This window comes from Scyliorhinus torazame, chromosome 6 (genome assembly GCF_047496885.1).
Source record: "Scyliorhinus torazame isolate Kashiwa2021f chromosome 6, sScyTor2.1, whole genome shotgun sequence".
In the NCBI taxonomy this organism is placed as follows: domain Eukaryota; kingdom Metazoa; phylum Chordata; class Chondrichthyes; order Carcharhiniformes; family Scyliorhinidae; genus Scyliorhinus; species Scyliorhinus torazame.
This window is the reverse complement of record NC_092712.1, coordinates 73,953,829-73,974,470: the sequence shown is the minus strand read 5'-3', so window position 1 is coordinate 73,974,470 and position 20,642 is coordinate 73,953,829. Positions and strand designations below refer to the sequence as shown.

At 42.9% G+C, this 20,642-nt stretch overlaps 1 protein-coding gene across 6 annotated transcripts in view; it reads right to left on the bottom strand.

Moving 5' to 3' along the window:
- The window catches only part of pard3aa (par-3 family cell polarity regulator alpha, a), a 1,126,646-nt gene that overhangs the window by 491,781 nt on the left and 614,223 nt on the right, over positions 1 to 20,642 (bottom strand). For all 6 annotated transcript variants that reach the window (XM_072508331.1, XM_072508330.1, XM_072508326.1 and 3 more), the window contains exon 6: positions 798 to 889. In XM_072508331.1, coding sequence (XP_072364432.1) covers positions 798 to 889 — 92 coding nt within the window. The remainder of the gene's footprint in view (positions 1 to 797; positions 890 to 20,642) is intronic.

Genomic DNA, 20,642 nt, shown 5'->3' with positions numbered 1-20,642 from the left:
AGTGCACATTATCTGACAGCACCAACCTAATGCAAACTACTCAGACAATCCCCTGTGATTACATCTCCTTATCGCATTAAAACTGATCAGAAAAAAATGCATCACGAGATAATTGGTCAATAAGCAGCTAAACGGTTAATAGACAAACGCAAAAAAGATAAATCAACAAGTTGCACATGAATCATCTTTTAAATATATCCAATATTAATTCAGGCATGGTTAATAAATCTTATTTTCATTGAGGAACAGCATCGAAGGATATTGGTTAGGTTGTAGTCTGATCAGTAAATCACTGTCTGTTAAGGTGGGACTATTTACAAACTTCAACTCAATGCATTGCGGCCATCAGCGACAGAAATTATTAGGGGAGAATTATTGTGATGAAGGGTCGCCATCTGAAAACTCCATGATGCTGACAGAGCTGCTACATCATTTCTGGAGCTTTTTGCATTTTTTTTTTAAAAAAACCTTTAGTGTTCTTTCTTTTAAGTTTTATTTAAGCAGTGCTCAATTCATTATCAGCTTTGAAAATACAGTACCCACCAATTAACAGTCATTCCAATAGGAACGCTTACTTCAATTATTTCCCCACTGTTTCCAACTGTATTTAATAAGTATAATTTTGCAGAAAAGTGAATGATTTCCCTGCCACTTTGGTGGTTACTCTTCAGCGGGTTCCACTGCCCAATAATGAACTTTGCTTCTTAGTACAATAGTCGTTACAAGTTGATTCTTTGCGGTCTGTCTATATCTAAAATCAGCATGTGATAATTAATATGTTACTGATGCATGCGTACCCGAGTGAAAAATTCTGTCCGTGCTCAAGGCAAGAATCAGCACGTCCAACTGGCTCGATCCTGTTGCTCTCCTCTTCTGTTCCATCATCCTCCTACAAGAGGGCAAAAAAATTCCAGTCACAAAAAACAATTCTAATCACAACTACACGGTACACCATACTCAGGTAACACATTTCAGGGTTTGCTGCATCAGAGAGATCACCACTTTGCTTCCTATATAACGCTACATTACACACAATTTACAGCATCTCCACTTCTGGCCTGGTGTAAGAATTGTACTATTTTTCTTTTCTTTCCATTTCAAAACTCACACTGCAATAATTACTTCTCTTTATGATTTATGTAAATCTCTAATAACATCTCGCCAAGTGCAGTAACACATGACCAGAAATTAGAACCTTAGCATTTTATTGTTAATATTACCAACAAAAGGAAAAGAGATTTTGTTGGAACCATTATGCTAAATGAGCAATGACTGGAATCTTCATAGGATGCCTTCCTGCCAGTATCTAATGATTAAATGATCTAATAATCTAAATGATTAAATAAAAAAAAGATCATTGTTAACTCATAATCCTGCCATTCATTTTTTGTCCACAGCTGATTTTTCAGTACAACTTTAATAATGGCAGAAAAGGTGGGACCTGTGAGGGAGGAAGACGGCTTTTGCACTATGTTTATATTTGTATGTACACTGTTTCTTCTGTTATTGTTATAAAACCAGAAATGCCTCAATTAAATGTTTATTAAAAAAACTTTAATAATGGCAACATGACCTTCTGGGTAGGCGTTTAAATTACGAAATAGACTGCATCAACTAAATAAATTCCAACGGTAGCTTGGGCATATCATTCTGAACATCTCAGGATGAACAATTTAAAACAGACAGGAATAATTCTACCAATTAAATCATTGGACAACCGACCAGTCTGAGGCAGCAGAACAAGTTTGCATCAGTTATTCCTTAAAAGAACCAAAATGTGATAGTTCTCCATCATCAAGTGTCATGTGAGAAAGGTATACTCCTCTTTCACCAAGTGGGCTGCAGGAACTGCTCCCGTTTCTCTTCTGCATTGACTTTCACCACAAGCTCTCGATCGTGGCTCAGGTCAGTTTAGAGCTTGGAAGCCTAGGTTGCTTCAGCCGAGTTTCAATTCCTATAAAAATCTGTGGTCTTACTTCAGACCTTGAAAAGTTAAAAAGGAGGACTAATGGGAGGATAAAAAATAAACATTACCAGGCCAAAATTTTGAGAGGCATTGAAAATGTATTAATGAAAACACATGAGAGTTTTCATACAAAGATACCAATTAATGGGTACTTAACCAATCTGACATTATTTAGGTGCAGCACTAGGCTGCCAGAAACAGTATCATTCTCGGGTCACAGCCTTTATCTGGGAGAACTGGATAGAAAACCTGCAGCCAAATCGTATAAGTGTGTAAACGATCAGCCAGCCATCAAGTGGCTGTGGACAGTGATGGCACAAGATCTCTGCACCCCAGAACTTTCTACAGCTAAAGGAAACTCCCACAACGGGCAGGTGAATACAGCCTTGGTGACGAGAAGGGCGGAAAATCAAATTCAAATTTTTTTAAATGTAGCTTCTTGCATTCTGGTGTTATATTTTATGGGAATCGCTCAGTTCTCTATCCTGGATTTTGTTATAAATGCCCTTCTCAGAATTCTTTTTAAAACTGAGATGCAATATCTTTCAGCAAATTTTAGGGTAGATCAGCAGAGCTTAAAATTCGGTGTTACCCAAGGGTTTGGGCATCAGTCAGCACAATGATGAAAAGCGAAGGCCCATGAGCTTGGCACACATCAATAGACATTGTATTTAATAATTGAGAGGATATTAAAGCTAAGCATAAGCCGCCTATAAATTCTAAAGCAAATGTCGTTGGAAACCTCCAAAACCAAAAACGTTGTACTCCGGCACTGAACCAAACAGCTCCCATTTTGCATTCAGTGTTACACATCAGGACAGTGAATGGGAAAAAAAACCTAAGCGCCATTTACTTCAGGGTGATGATATTTTCTTTCATGAATACCAGCATTCATTTCTATTCTGTCTGTCAAGCATAAAGAATCAAGCTATTTGGAATTTTTGGAGGTCAAACTGCATCTCTTAAGGCACACAGATGTAAATTTGCAACAGAATGGCCCAAATAAAACAGTGATGTGAACATTACCTCGGCTTTTCTAACAAATATTGCAAAAATAATCACAGTCCTTCACTGCACTCATGGTTAAAAATCAGTGTTTTAGACAAATGTCTTCACTCAATGTCTGAAAGTTAAGGCTGCCTGCAAGCGAGTCAGTCATTTGTGCCAGACATACTTTGATAATGCGTTTGTCATGATACTTAAATATTTATGTGCTGACACAAACTATGCTGCTGACAGTATGTCTTAGATTGACACAAAGGTTATTGTTAATGTGGGAACTCAGATGAAGCTTCAGTCCAAGTAGTCATGTCACTATTTTTCATGCTTATAAAGCTGACCATATCGGAAATCTTGAACTCTCAAAAACATTTTAAACACTGATCATTTTTATTTTAAAACACTCTTTCTATACCTCCCACAAGATTCTGCGTTCGAGCCCACACCTGGGCATGAACAAAAAAAAAAATCAAGGTTGACGCTCTATTGAGGAGTGCTGCACTGTCGGAAATGCCATTTTTCAGATGAGGAGTTAAATCAGCCCTAACTGCCTGCTCTTGTGGATGTAAAAGATTCCATGCCACGATTTTGAAGACTGGCTGAGGGGGCTGTCCCCCATGTCCTGGCCAATATTCATTCTTCATTCAACATCATGATGAAAAAAAAACTGGTCAGTACTACATTGCTGTTCATGGGAGTTTGTTGTGCCCAAATTCGCCGTTACATTTCCCACATTACAACAGTGACTACATTTCAAAAAGTGCTTTAATGGCTTTAAAACATTTTACGATGCCTTGCGATTTACAAATGCCCTATGTAAATGCAAGCCTTTCATTTTTTTTTAAATGAGTGCTCAACACCCTGTTGAGAACACAGATTTGTAACCACACCCTTCCCCCCCCCCCCCCCCCCCCCCACTTACAATGAGAAAAAGTTATAATTTCACAGAGAATTTACTGTATATAGGCATTTCATCAATTCAGCCCAAACTATAACTGTAAAAAAAATGTTTTTAAGGATGTGATTAAAATGCATTGTGCGGATCAAAAATTTTAGGCTCACAGCATAAGCTTTAAAAAAATTCTTGGGCAAGATGTGGACTTCGCTGGCTAGGCTGCCCGTCTCTAATTGCCCTCAAAAAGTAGTACTGGAGTGTATTTTAAATTTTTATTTGAAAACTGCTAAGCCACAAAGGGTGGGAACACACTTGCGATAGATACCAAGCTAAAATCTGCAGAATCCAATTTTCAAACATAAGTTACATTGCTAACTGCGTCTTAATGTGTATTGCACTCGACCCAGTTTAAGGCACATCCGTTGGAAAAAACATTAATGTATTCCACTTCCAGCCTGTACGTTAGGACAGTACAAACAGGAACATCTGTCTATCAGACAACACACCAATTTGTGTTTATATACTGGATTTAACATAGTGAAATGTCCTAAAGTGATTCCCAGAAACATTGTTACAGAACATGATATTAGGATAGGTGGTAAAACGGCTCAAAAAGTGCATCTTAATGGAGGGCAGAGATAGAGAGGGGCTGACATTCAAGAAAGGAATTCCAGACTTTAGAGCCTGGGCAGTAGAAAGCATGGCCATCAATGATGGATGATGAAAATCAGGGTATTCAAGAGGCGAGAATTGGAGGAACTGTCCTAATACTAAAATGATCTGATCATACTTGTCCCTGAGAATTTCAAAAGAAGCCTGCATTATACTTCAAGTCGCCGTAGTCCCAAATTACCTTGGGCTGCTTTCCCCTTTGACAGGGAGAGCTGGCTGGTAGCGATTTAACCTGAGGGTCAACACACCTCATGCGAGCGGCAAGGTTGAGGGTCAACATGAATAGCCTCAGCCGCACTTTTGGCCTCACTCTACGTCACAAACCAGCTGTCCAGCCAACTGAGTTAAACCGGGCCCCTACAACTAGTTTGAACAGCAAGTTTGATAGTGGATCTTCCAGACGTGGTCTTAAACCAGTCTTCTTCCCCATCATTACTTCAGAGGCAAGACTGCAATGCACATAAGAGGAAAATTAGCTCAGCCGGAGAACACTGTGGGAATAAGATGGGTCTTTGGGTTAAAGCAAAGCTTTCAGTACTGGAACCTCGGTTCAAATAAAGCCCAAATTGACAAGATAGAATTATAGAATCCTTACATGCAGAAGGAGACCATACAGCCCATCTCTGCACCGACCCTCTGAAAGAGCACCCTATCTACCACACCCCCACACTATCCCCGTAATCCCACCTCACCATTTGGACACGAAGGGGCAATTTAGCATAGCTTAAGCTTCACAGCTGTGGACTGTGGGAGGAATCTGGAGCACTTGGAGGAAACCCACACATATAGGAGGAGAACGTACAAACTCCACACAGACAGTGACCCAAGGCTGGAATTAAACCTAGGTCTCTGGCGCTGTAAGGCATCAGTGCTAACCACTGTGCCACCATGCTGCCCATGGCAGGATGGGAGTCTCAGTCCAGTTCCAAGTAGTTCCACAATATAAAACTTTCCACATTCCAACACAATTAGGCCCTAAAATCACAGTCTCACTCAGGTATCATGAAATGTATATTTCAAACTGATGTATTAGGGGATGCTATCCTGAGGTATCATTCATTACGGCGGCCAGTTTAGCTCACTTGGCTAGACAGCTGGTTCGTGATGCAGAGCGATGCTAACAGTGTAGGTTCAATTCCCGTACCGGTTGAGGTAATTCATGAAGGCCCCACCTTCTCAACCTTGCCCCTCACCTGGTGATCCTCAGGTTATATCACCAGCAGTAAGCTCTCACCCGCCAAGGGGAAAACAGCCTATGGTCATCTGGGGTGATGGTGACTTTACTTACTTTATTCATTATGTTATAGCAAAGGAAACTTTACTCTGAATTGATGTTGACGTGTGCAAAAGAAAAATGATCTTTTGCATATTCACTGACTTGCATCTCAAATTCATGAACACAAAAATGCGCACATAAAAGACAAAAATTGGAAGTGAACCACACTTGATTATGAGGAGAATATATGCAGAATTACCAAGTTGTTTTCTGAATTGAGATAATTAAGATCAGAATTTTAGCTAAATGCAAAAGAGCTGCCAGTTTGCACAGTAAGCAACAACTTCTGGTCACATCTGTGAGGCAGAAATAACAGGGAAATGTTTGCTTAGCTATGGATCCACCACCGGTCAAATACGTATGGATGAAGTGGCCTCTGATTGTTCTGGTGCTAGTATGGTTCACATCTTTTCACGTGGCATTTGAGAAATCATCATCAATGCCTGCATGCCTCGACATTTTGAGTTGCTGGAAAAGCACAACCGATATAAAAGCAAAATTTAATGTTAATGGTTTGTCTTTAGGCTAGGGTCTGTCATACTGTGGCAGTTTTACAACTGCTCTCTCGGTGATGTTGAGTTGCCACAACCAAATGGATTACCCTCTGCACCAGCTGATTTATTTAATCTCGTCGAGGGAAGGCACTCCGCACTCCCCAACCTGTCACGATTCTATAATAAATTCCAGTTTACACAAGCAATGAATTTCATGAGCTCTGAAATAGAAGTTTAGATTGATCCAAATACTTGAGCCCTATTACGAAAAATACATGCCCATTTTTACCTTGCAGCACTAACACTGGCTTCAGCTGCAAACTACTAGTGTGCTGTAAAATAAATGTGGCAGAGCTGCTGTCAGCTGAAGTGCCAAAATCCAGCTAAAAGGGTAGACTTTGCCAAGACCTCCAGGGGCTAGAACACTTTAGCATCCTGGCTCCACAAGCAGATGTTGTTACTTATTTCCTATCAACGGACAGCGTGAATATTCTGGCTGCCAGCATTCTCCAGTGACAGAGTTTACCAATTACTGCTTTATATGGCTCCACCCAGTCACTGGACAAAACATCCACTCATACCCAAGTTTCATTACGTAACTCTTTGATGCTGTGGAGTCCATCCCTCCGAACACAAATTTGATTAAAAACAGGAACAAATCTCTAATATGGGGAAGAGCGAGATGTTTGTGGTCCAGGCGAGGTGTCAGGAGAGGCGACTGGGGGAACTGCCGTTCAGAGTGGTCGGGGACAGTTTCAGGTACCTCGGTATCCAAGTGGTGAGGGATTGGGACAGGCTACATAAATTGAACTTGGCCCAGCTGGTGGAGCAGATGAAAGAGGATTTCCGGAGATGGGATGCGCTCCCGTTGTCTCTGACGGGCAGAGTTCAATCGGTAAAAATGACGGTCCTCCCGAGATTCCTATTCAAAGAGCAAAGAGCAAAGAACAATGCAGCACAGAAACAGGCCCTTCGGCCCTCCAAGCCTAGTTTCCAATGCCTCCCCATCTTCATCCCGCAGTCCTTTTTTAAGCGTATCAATCAAATTATTGTGGGTTTTGTGTAGGGGGGCAAGCCCCTGCAAGTGAAGAGGGCAATGCTCGAGTGGAGTCGGGGGTATGGTGGGCTGGCGCTGCCGAATTTCAGCATTTACTACTGGGCGTCTAATATAGCCATGGTGATGTGGTGGCTAGGGGGCATGGGTGCGCATGGAGGCGGCTTCTTGTAAGGACACAAGTCTGGGAGCGCTGGTAACAGCGCCTCTGCTGTTCCAGCCGGCGCGATACTCCACCAGTCCAGTGGTGGCGGTGGCCCTGAGAGTCTGGGGGCAGTGAAGGAGACATGTGGGAGCAGAGGGGGCATTGGTATGGTCCCCAATCTACGATAATCACCGGTTTGCCCTGGGGAGGATGGAAGGGGGGTTCCGAATTTGGCGGAGAGCGGGGATTGAGAGGATGGGGGACTTGTTTATGGAAGGAAGCTCCCCGAGTATAAGGGCGCTGGAAGAGAAGTTTGCATTGGCGGGGGGAAATGAATTTTGATATCTGCAGGTGCGGGACTTTCCATGGAGGCAGGTACCAACCTTCCCACTCTTCCCGTTAAGGGGGATTCTGGATAGGGTGGTTTCTAGGGGATGGATAGGAGAGGGGAGCATCTCGGACATATATAAAGAGCTTATGGGTTCGGAGGAGACGCAGACCGAGGAGCTGAAGCAAAAGTGGGAGGAGGAGCTGGGGAGGAGAGATAGAGGAGGGCCTTTGGGTGGACGCGTTGGGTAGGTTCAACGCGACCGCAACTTGTGCCAGGCTCAGCCTGATCCAATTTAAGATCGTTCACCAGGCTCACATGACAGTGGCCCGGATGAGCAGATTCTTTGGGGGGGGGGGGCAGCGAACCATGTCCACATGTTCTGGGCATGCCCAAAACTGAGGGGATTTTGAAAGGGGTTTGCCGACGCCATGTCCAAGGTATCAAATACGAGGTTGGCAATGAGTCCAAAGGTGGCGATTTTCGGGGTGTCGCAAGATCCGGGAATCCAGGAGGAGAAAGAGGCAGATGTTCTGGCCTTTGCTTCCCTGGTAGCCCAGAGGCGGATATTACTAGCGTGGAGGGACTCGTAGCCCCCGAAATCGGAGACCTGGCTATCGGACATGGCTGGCTTCCTCTGCCTGGAGAAAATTAAGTTCGCCATGAGAGGGTCACTGTTAGAGTTGGCCCGGAGGTGGCAACCATTCGTCGACTTCTTCGCAGAGAATTAATCATCAGCAGGGGAGGGGGGGGGGGGGGGGGGGTGAGGCTAGCGTAGATTAGGGGGGGTAAGTAATGGTGGGACCTGCGGGAGAGGGAGGCGGTATTTGCACTGTTAATATTTTCCTTGTTATGTACATTATTGATTTTGTTGCTGTTACAATGCCAAAGAAATACCTCAATAAAATGTTTATTAAAAAAAACAGTAACAAAACTCAAACATATTTCACAACAACAAAGTGCAATTATATACTGCCTCTAACATTGCAAAGCACCCCAGAATGTTCCACAGAACTTCATGAAGCAACATTTGGCACCAGCCACATAAGCAAGTAGCAGATCAGGTGAGCATAGGCTAGGTTTTAAGGAAGGTCAAAGGGGGAGAGATGGCGTGAGTTTTGAGGAAGGACTTTCAGAGCTCAGGATCTGGGTAGCGACGAACAATGGAGTGAAGTGATCGAAGCAAGAAGCCAGAGTTGGGGTAACACATATAAGGGGAACACAAAGATAAAGAAATACAGTGTCAAGAGAAAGAGGACACATGCTGTATAAAATATTGCAGCAGTGGAAAAAGATAGAAAACTTGCATTTCTTTAGCACCATCCTAAATCATCTTCAAACCAATGAATTACTTCTGAAGTTCAATGACTATCCTTAGGTAGATAAATACTACAATCAGTTGTTCACAAAGTGTCCAAGAGAAATGAATGGCAAAAATATTAACTTTTGGCGATTTTGGGAGGAGGATGCATGTTCGTCAGATCTTCTTCAAGTAGTGTCATCGTTTCCTTCACCTGAACATACAGACCAGACTTTAATTTGACATTGCATCTGCAAGACAGATACTGTAAGGACATAGTACTCCGTAAGAACTGCACTGAAGTGGCAATCCAGATAATGCTCAAGCACTGAACTGCTGCCAACCAGGAATAAACTGGCACTTGATGCTTACAAACTACTTTGAATGTCATCATACCACACAATATTTTCAACCTAATTTAATCAGCCCTTCAGCATTAACAAAATAAAATCTCATCGGTGAAACCTTTCTGTGGTGTTCTTTGTGTTGCTTATTTCAGGATGTTTGGCGTCGTATTCACAAAGATCACAAAATAGCTTTAACTTAAACAAAGCTATGATTGTATTTACACTACTAAACTGGGAATCAACACTTAAGAATACACAATTGATCAATTACATCTAACTACACTCATCTACTGCTAATCTCACTACTGGTATAAACTATAGTCTAACCTTACTCACACTATCTGCTCTTATGACCTTCACTAGCTATCTCCTGCATACACTCCTGCCCTAAGATCGAGCATCACTGCCTTATATATTTGTATCTGTAGCTCCCTCTAGTGGATACTCTTGACACTACATTAACCCTTGTAATGCTGATAGTTATGAAAATACCACACTTTCTGGCAGATTTTTATTTTGTGCCCTCTCAGAATTTGTTTTGGATAAATTGTTTCAATCTCAGTTAAAAACTGTGAACCTACTGAAGTGATTCTCAGTAAGGCACAAAAGAACAGCTACAACCCTGGAACGTAGCAAATACACATTTCTGACAAATTAACACACAGATCAAGGTGCAATTCATTTGATACCTGGGTCTGTTAAAATTCAGCTGTAATATTTGAAACCTTAACCAATTTAAAACTACATTTTCCCCAAGGGCCGTAATATATTTTTGTTTAAAATATGTTTATAGTTTGGAGCACCTAGACAACAAAGGAAATGCCCTAAAACTACCAGTGGTCAACGACAAGGGAGGAGTGGCTGAGGCTGGGCACAGATTACTTGCTTGTACCCTCAGCTAGCTGTGCCACCAGGTCCATATAAAGTATAGAAGTAAAAGTAAAGTAAAATTGTAGAGTTTAAGAGCTGCTTTTCACACTGCACATTTTCAGCAGGTCTTGCAGAGCATTGGCAATTGCAAATACCAGCATTTTTATTTACATTTGGTTTGCACGAGACTGAAATCTATACCTACTGATAACATGAGCTTCGATCACGTCAGTATTGGAACTGCTGAAACAAGCAGGTGCCACTTTGACAACAGAGAAAGATCAAAGCATCATCAGCGAATACAGCAAGGAAGCCATTCGGTTCATCATTCCCATGCTAGTGCTCTGAAAGAGCTATCCAATTAGTCCGACACTATTGTTCTTTTCCTATTGTCCTGCAATTTGTTTCCCTTCCAGAATTTATTTTTCAAAGTTACAACTGAATCTGCTTCCACTACTCTTTCAGGCAAGTGTTTTCCAATTCCATCTACCCTCTGGTTCTCAGGTAAGCAACACATCTTTAGGACAAATAAAGAGATACTGAAATAAATAGAATTAATGTGTCACCAGTGTTTAAGCTGCAGTTCATATTGTCTATAGTAATCTGCTATTGAAGGAATTAATGAACCTGAAGAAGCACAAATACTTTCCTCTGCTTTCAATATGTCTTGAAGTACTGTACCAAATGTGAATATCCTTAGAATACTTAGTGATAAATTAAAACTGGCTAAAATTCTGAAAATACCTCTGTCTGATGAGCTATAAAAGCTAATTCGTTGTCATTAATTGGAAGGTTAAAGCATTGATAGATCAAAAAGCAATCAGCTGGAAATAATAGCATTCACCGGTGGTGCTGATGTTTACTGGCTGTGCAAGTCTTGCAATACCAGCTAAATCAAAACATAAAAGCTAATGAACTGGAATGTATAGCCTCCAAAAGATAATTAAAAAACAAAGTGAAATATTTGAAGACGTTTATTCTCCTCACAGTGGAAACATTTGTCCTTCAGTTATATCTTAAAACCAATATTCAGTCAAAAAGTAAATTCTAACACAGCAAAGTTGGAAAAATGCAAAACTGTTTTCTATCAATGCCATCTCCAGTCAGTAGTTATTTCATCAGATGTTTGGAAGACAACACCATGGTACGGCCAACAGGAATTATTTTTCCTTACGGGGTACTGGTCTTGCCATTGGCTCCTTCCTCTAGAAGAGCAATTTAACAACTTGTACTGAAGTAGTAGAATGAACTGCTCAGCTGTAAACTCAAAACACCAAATGACGAGTTAAATATCAAACCCGGGACTTTCGGATGGAACCTTGAAATTCATCGCCTCAATGTACAAGTGTACAAATTTTAAAAGTTTGAAAATCATATAGAAAAATTCAGAGCAAAGCTGAAATGCAGGATGTGTTTTCTTCTGTTTCGTTTCATTCCCAGAGGTTGCAATAGAGTGAATCTTAGGCACACATCTCGGGTTATCTACTTGGCCCCTTTCATCATCCAACTGAAATGCTCACATGAAGACAAGGGACTTAGATTCACAGCATAGGTTATGACTTTGCACAAAGTTGACTTTTAGATTGCTTATGTTATGGTCTGGAATCTCCTCTCAACGTCATTCGCAACTCCTCGGATATTAAAGCAGTCTGTGCTCGCATGCAACAATATCTGGACAACATTCACATTTTGGCGTGTTAAGTGGCAAGTGGCATTCATACCACAGAGATGAGCCAGGCAGTGACCATCTGTAACAAGAGAGGAGCTAGCCATCTCCCTTTGATATTCCAACAGCACAGCACTGCTGAACTTCCCCCATCATTGACATCCCAGAAGTTACCATTGGCCAGAAATTTAGATGGACTAGCAATATAAATACTATGGGTGGAAAACTGACGTGTAGCTGTCCAGATGCACAGCCACGTTTTCAGGCCAGATTTTCTGGCACTAGAAGGGAAATAAATTTTGGGGGTGCAGTTTATGCTGTCACTCTGGCGGAGTGGGGGCTTGAGAGAGTCGGTTCCACAGAGATCAGGGTGTCATCGTTAAAGCGCACGCCGATCCATGCTGGAATTAAACTCCCCCTTTGTACCCTATAGCTACAAGAGTAGGACAGTGGCTGGGAAATCTGCAGTATGCAACTCAACTCCTGACTCCCCAAAACCTGTCCAACATCTACAAGGCAGAAGCGTGATGGAATACCCTCAATTTGTATCCACAACAACTCCAATTTGAACTTTTCCCACTGCTATCAAAACCGTCTTCAGTGCTCTCCTTGCTAGTATCCCTCTAAAATAGAAGCAAATGAATGAGCAACTGCTGGACGAAAATCAAAGGAGGAATCTGCAGTCAGATGAGAGGGGTGAAGGCACAGGAAGCCTGGAAGCATGACAAAAAGAGAGAATACCAGAAAATAAGGAAAGCAATAAATGATAAGGAAAGCAATGAGTAAGATGAGATCTTTAAAACGTTTTTGACAAATATATTAGCAGAAAGAGTATTGTTAAATACGAGGTGGTCTCTGGAGAGGAAGTTATTCGGAAGAGGATGAGCAGGAATTGTTGACAACATCTACCAGGTACTTCGCACTAGTATTGACACAGGGATGAGTAAATCTGAACAGGTTAAAAGTGAGCCATTATTTAAAAAATGAAAAATAAAGGTGAAAAAAAGTGTCAGGATGTTTGCAAAGACCCTGAGAGAGATTGAGGAAGAAATAATAGAAGCCCTAGGGTTTTTATTTCAAGATTCTACCAAGTGGATATGTGCTGGAGTACTGGAACCGCCTAGCTTCAAGAAGACACAAAGCTAATCTTGATCATACCAGACTAGTTAATTTAATATGTGGTATGGAAAATATTAGTCTTTAATTAAAAATGAAACTATTAAATATGAAGACGAAGAGAAAAAAATAGCTTCAGCCAACATGGATTTCAGAAGGAAAATTGTGCTCGACAATCCTAACAACAATCCTTTGACGAATTAAAAGGTGGATGGGACAAATTCAGTGAATGTGGCACATACATGCATTTTAGGAAAATATTTGACAAGGTATTACAGAGGAGATTGACTACCTGAGAAATTTAAAGGGCATGATGAAAGGGCAATAAATTAAGTAAGTTTGCAGATGACACAAAGATTGGTCGGGTGATTGACAGTGAAGAAGGCCTTAGGTTACAGGAGGATATAGACGGATTGATCAGGTGGGCAGATCAGTGGCAGTAGAATCTAACCCTGTAAGGTGTGAGGTAATGAAGGAGGAACACAACAAGGGAACACTCAATGGCAGGACACTAAGAAGCTCAGAAGATCAGAGCGATCACAGCTTCATGAAGGTGGCAGGACAGGTTAATAGGGTAGCTACGAAGGCATACTGGACACTTGCCTTTATCAGTCATAGCATAGTTTATAAGACCAGGGAGGTTATGTTGAGAGGTACACGACTTTGGTTGCCACAGCTGGAGTACTGTGAGCAGTTCTGGTCTTCATACTATCACCATACTATAAGAAGGATGTGATTGTAGTAGTGGGAGTGCAGAGGAAATTCACCAGGATGTCGCCTGGGATGCAACATTTTTGCAACGAAGGATAAGCTTGGGTTGTTTTCTTTGGAGCAGGGGAGGCTGAGATGGGACCCGATTGATTATGAGGGGCCTGGACAGGGTGGATGGAAAGCAGCTGTTCCCCATAATTGAAGGGTCAATAACAAATGGGCATAATTTTAAGGGGAAAGGCAGGAGGTTAGAGGGTATTTGAGAAAACATTTTTTCACCCAGAGGGTGGTGGGAATCTAGAATGCACTGCCGGGCCCCGGGGGGGGGGGGGTGGTTGAGGCAGGAAGCCTCACAACCTTTGAAAATTACTTGATGGGCCGTAGGCCTCGTCTGTACTATTCTAAGAGTTTGGTTACAAAGGAGCAAACAGCTGTGTTGAAGGTAGTTTCTTAGAGTGGCTGGAGGTGCCAGTATCTCAAAGTTCTGTTCACGGTGTGAAGGTGAATCCAGACAAGTACACAACGCAGAAAGGAACTGCTGACAGGAATAAAAGCAGAAAACACTGGAAATACTCAGCAGGTCAGGATAGATTTGTGGAGAGAGCAACCGGATTAATGTATCAAGTTGATGATCTTTCATCAGAATTGGGAAAAGTTAGGGGCAGCACGGTGAAACAGCGCTTAGCCCTGCTGCCTCACAACGCTGAGGATGCAGGTTCGATCCTGACCCCCGGGTCAATGTCCGTGTGGAGTTTGCACATTCTCCCCGTGCCTACGTGGGTCTCACCCCCACAACCCAAAGATCTGCAGGGTAAATGGATTAGCCACGCTAAATTGTCTGCGTGGGTTTCCTCCAGGCGCTCCAGTTTCCTCCCGCAAGTCCTGAAAGACATGCTTTTAGGTGAATTGGATATTCTGAATTCTCCCTCTGTGTACCAAACAGGCGCCGGAATATGGCGACTAGGGGCTTTTCACAGTAACTTCATTGCAGCGTTAATGTAAACCTACTTGTGACAATGAAGATTATTATAACCGTCCCTTAATTGGACCAAAAAAAATTGGATACTCTAAATATATTTTAAAAAAGAACTGGGAAAAGCTAGAGATGTAATAGATTCAAGCAAGTGAAGGGACGGGGGTGGAAAATAGAACAAAAAGGAAGGACTGTGTTACAGTGGAAAACAGAAGACATTAAATGACAAGACACAAAAGATGTGTCCAGAGTGGGAGAATGATGAAATGCTGTCGTTTGACAGCAAGAGAAAACTAACAGTAAGACAAAAACTGCAAAGAAAATCAAACAGCATTGGGACAGACATTATGATCTGAAAGCTTCAGTTCAGAAGGTTACAGAATGTTGTTCCAGAAGCTTATAATGAACGTCATTCGAACTCTGCAAGAGGTCGAGGACAGAGGCATCAGCGAGAGCAAGGTGAAGAGCTGAAATGACAGGCAACACACATTTTCCAGCCAAGACTGGGCCTTCACTTTTGGTCTTTTACCACCCTGTCCCCTTCCACTTGCTTAACACCTGTCACATTAACTTTTCCCAATTCTGATAGAAGGTTGCAGACCTGAAACACTAACTTTGTTGGATGCTGGTTGATGTGCTGAGTGTTTACAGCAGTTCCTGTTTTATTTCAGATTTCCAACAACTGCAGTATTTTATTTTTGCTCGATGCTGCTGGTTGGATGCAGTCAGATGGGAGAACATGTGCGTGGAGCGTAAACACCGGCGTTAAGCAGCTAGGCTGAATGGCCCATTTCTGTGCTGAAATTCTATGCAGGTCCATTATTTGGATACAGGACGAAAGGGAGTTGTTACCAAATTTATGGACAAAACTAGAAAGGACAGTAAATAATTCTAAGGGTGAAGGAAAGCAGTGAAGAATAGTGATAAGGTGGTGCAGCCACTTGTAAACTGCGCCTCTCAGTGCTCGAGGTCTTGAAGCATGTGCATGGAGCAGAGCTTTACGCAGACTGAGTCAACAAACCATGTTGAAATGCAGTTTGGAGTGGTGTACCTGGCTCCCCTTTGGGTCACGTTCAGAAACAGGGATCACTATTTGGACATGCCGGAGGAGACAAATTGCTTTGCAAAGAAGCATGAACTGGGGGAGGAATGAATGGAAGCTGTTGGCTGCACATCCTTTTTCATGATATTAAAGTTGGGTTCAGGTGGGGGGGGGGGGGGGGGGCTGTTTGTTGATTCACTGGGTGTATAACTTTGATTTTCCCCCAGGTTTGGGGGGGGGGGGGGGGTCACCCTGCTAGCAGTTAGGCTAGTTCACCGGAACAAAGTGGGAGTCAGAACTGTGGCTGGAGGTGGGGCTCTGGGGGGAGGTTATTTTCTGCTCAGTCAGGTAACAAGCCAAGGGGGGATTGGCTTTCTTTTCTTGGGATGAGGGAGGGGTGGGGTGGGCAGGGAAGGGGAGGGGTAGGAGTCAGGAAGGGGGAGGAATAGATTGCTGACGGTGAAGGTTTCGTTGTTGATGTCCTGGTTTCAGGGGGGTGGTGCCGTCCATCTTGGGTGGGCCTGGAGCTGATGCGAGGTGGTGCCCTGTCGTATTTCCTTGCAGGTGGGATATGGCTGATCATGGTAGACATGGGGCCCCAGAGGCCCCCAATCAGGCTGGTTACATGGAATGTAAAGGGATTGAATGGGCCAGTGAAAAGGCCCCAGGTTTTTGGCCCATGTAAAGAGTCTGAAAGCAGATGTGGTTTTCTTGCAGGAGACATATCTGAAAGTTTGCGATCAGACAAGGCTGCGGAAAGGGCGAGTGGGACATGTGTTGCAATCGAGTCTTGTAGCGAAGGCGAGGGGCACCGCGGTGCTGATCAATATGAGGGTGACCTTTTCAGTGGCTAATATTTTAGTGGACTCAGGGGTGGGGTGATATATGAGAGTGAGTGGGGTGTTGGCGGGTGCTCCTGTGGTCTTGGTGAACGTATACGCACCAAACTGGGACAAAACAGACTTAATCAAAAGGGTGTTGGTGGCCATCCCTGAGCTTGACTTGCATCAGTTAGTCATGGGAGGGGACTTTAATTTTTGTGTGCTAGATCCCAGGCTAGATAGGTCAGGCCCCAAATCTTTACCAACATCTGGGATGGCTGAGGAGTTGTAAGTATTCATGGTACAGATTGGGGATGGTGGACCCATGGAGATTTATGATACCAGAGGGAGAATGACTTTCCCTTCTTTTCACATGTGCATCAGGTTTACTCCTGTACTGATTTCTTTGGAGATGGGAAATCGTTACTCCCCAGGGTTGTAGGGACGGGGTACCAAATATGACAAACCAGCTGGATTTTCATCTATGTAGTATTTTGACTGCAGTGCTCCAAGAATTAATTTGGCATTCCTAAATACAATGCATGGAACATATTTACCCTGGACAGGCCTAAATAATATTTCCAAAAATTGTTAATCCCAGCAGTAATTCGGTTGGTAAATGTAATATTGCAAACATAAAGAAAATATTCCATCTGAAGTCATCCCACCTGCTCCCTAATGTTGCTCAAACATTGTTCATTATTTTTTATGGGATCGGTGGGAATGCAGCAATACAGTCTAGGAATAGGAGAAATTCTTCTCATTTGGTTAGCTGATGCCCAAGTCAAATAACTTGTAGCCCGGCAGTACAGAGAAACATAGCAACTTAGAGTAGGTATTGGAGAGTGGCACCATTCTACCTCCAGGAATGAATAATATCTTTCAGTGGAAGGGCAGAATGACAATTACTGGGAGACAAGACAGGGAGAACGGTTGACACTGAGGCACTAATATGCCGTGTACTGGATGGCGAGATGCAGGCATTATTTCTCTAATCCAGCTTGTGCTCAATTTGAGTCGTGCCCCTTCACACAGGAAGGATAGAAAATTAGCAGAGACTTCGAACAGCAGAGGTTCAGGAATAGAAATAAATACAAATAAAGCAGAGAGAAGTGAACAGCAATTTGTAGTTCATTTTCTGTAACCTTTCAGCATCATTTGGCTTCTAACTTAAGAGAACAAAGAAACATCGTCAGGATATAGTCTTAAAATAATTAATTGCTACGAACAGAAATTATCCATTTTTATTTTCCTGCTGTTGCAAAAATTACATCCTTTTAGAAGTCATTAGTCTTCAATGATTTGAAGCATTAAAATCTATAGAGATCTTATAACAAATATATAAAGATGGTATTTCTTGGGGCTCTAAGCATACTTGGCGTACATAGCAATTTGAGAGTTGCATGTATTCATTCACAAAGATGTGGGTATCATGGACAAGATGAGCATCTATTACTTGTCCTTAACTGTCCTTGTGACGGTGGTGGTGAGCTGTCTTGAATCAATACAAGTGCACTACAATTGTGCAAGGAAGGAAGTTTGTGTTTTGGCCCAGCGACAGTGATGAGTTGATGATGCATTTCCAAGTTAGGATTGTGCGAGACTTGGGAGGGGATCTTGCAGGTGATGGTGTTCCCATGCGCAGGTTGTCTTTGTTGTTCTAGGCCAGTGGTATTCACTGGAAAAATAGTGAAGGAACATCAGATATTGGAAAATTTTAATATTTACATGGCTGGTCCAGTTAAGATTCTTATCAACTGTGACTTCCAGGATGTTGATGGGTTGCGTATTCAGCAATGTTAATACCATTGAACATCAAAGGGTGGTCATTAGAATTTGAAGATGGCATTTGAGATGGTCAGGAATGCCAAAGGAAGCCAATATGGAATATCCACCCAGCACTTCTGGCTGAAGATGATGGCAAACAGGTCAAGCTTGTCTTTTGTACCTGCATGCTAGCTTCTTCTGTCAGTGTGGATTCAGTCTCACTTTAGTGGCTTAATTGTCCACCTACATTCGCAATGGAATGTCAGGATTGCAGAGTTTGATTTGATTTTTTAAAAATTATATTCATTCATGGGACGTTGGCATTGCTTAGGCCAGCATTTATTGCCCATCACTAATTGCCCTTGAGAAGATGGCAGTGTACTGTCGTCTCGAAGCATTGCAGCCCATATATTGTAGGTACACTCACAGTGCTGTTAGTCATGGGTTTCCAGGATTTTAACTGAGTGACAGTGAAGGAATAGCAATATAGTTCAAAGTCAGGATGGTGTGTGGCTTGGAGGGGAGTCTTTAGGTGGTGCTGTTCCCATGCATCTGCTGCACTTGTGCTTTGTGGTAGAAGTGATTGGAAGGTGCTGTTAGTTGTGGGATTGGTTAAGCCCATCTATAGCAGAATGCTTCTGCTGCTTTAACATGCATGTAGTCCTGCATTCTCGATTCACCAGATTTTTAGATATGCCTGGTGCTGCTGCTGCTGGCATGCTCTTCTGCACTTCTCATTGATACAAGCTTGGTGTACTTGGAAGTATGGGAACCATGAAGTTACAGGTTATGGTGGCATACAATTCTGCTGCTGTTGATATTTCCAAAGCACCTGATGGGTGCATAGTTTTGAGTTATTAGATTTTTTCTCAATCTATTCTGCGGTGGGAAAGTGCCACACAACATTGAGGAGGTGTCCTCATTTGCTTCATCAATAACCTCCCTTCCATCATAAGATCAGAAGTGGGGACATTTGCGGATGACTGCACAACGTTGAGCATCATTCGCGGTCCCTCAGATAATGAAGCAGTCCATGTGCAAATGCAGCAAGACCTGGACAATATCCAGGCTTGGACTGACAAGTTAGATTCATGACACACAAGTGCCAGGCAATGATCATCTCCTACAAGAGAGGATCTAACCATCGCCCCTTGACATTCAAAGGCATTACCATCACTGAATCCCTCACAATCAATATCCTACGGGTTACCATTGATCAGAAACTGAACTGGACTAGTCATATTAATACTGTGGCTACCAGGGCAGGTCAAAGGCTAGGAATCCTGCAGCGAGTAACTCACCTCCTGACCTCACAGAACCTGTCCACCATCTACAAGGCACAAGTCAGGAGTGTAATGGAATACTCTCCACTTGCCTGGATGAGTGCAGCTCCAACAATAATCAAGAAGCTTGAACCATCCAGGACAAAGCAGCCCGCTTGATTGCTCCTCCTTCCACAAACATTCAAACCCTCCACCGCCTACGAACAGTGGCAGCCGTGTGTACCATCTACAAGATGCACTGCGGTTCACAAAGGTTCCTCAGACAGCACCTTTCAAGCCCACAATCACTACCATCTAGAAGGACAAGAGCAGCAGATACCTGGGAACAGCCCCACCTGAAGGTTCCGCTCCAAGTCACTCACCACCCTGACTTGGAAAGACATCACCGTTCCTTCACTGTCGCTGGGGCAACAGCCTGGAACTCCCTCTCTAACAGCACAGTGGATGTATCTACACCTCCAGGGACTGCAGCGGTTCAAGAAGGCAACTCATCTCCACCTTCTGAAGGACAACTAAGGATGGGCAATAAATGCTGGCCTAACCAGCGACACCCACATCCTGGAAATGAGTTTTTTTAAAAGGCTGTCAGATGTAAACTGCCTCTCTGCTTCGGAGAGTGCTGGCATCTATATATGATTTGTCTACTTTCAAAAACATATCTTATGTCTTTTGAATGCTGCCCACTGCTGTTGCCAGGCAGATTTCTACCTGTTGCTGGGCAGATCGCATCACCTTGTGCCTCATTACATTACATCCTTGATTATCCTGCAGAGGGCGGCAGAGCAGCGGCGCTGATTGGCTGTTGCGGGGAGTGATTTGCCTCAGGTGCAGTCACTGCGACTAGAAGGAGCTCTCAGTGGGGATAGACTGCGGGGACAAGTTGAAAGCTGCTGTCAGGGAGTGTGAAAATCAGGTAA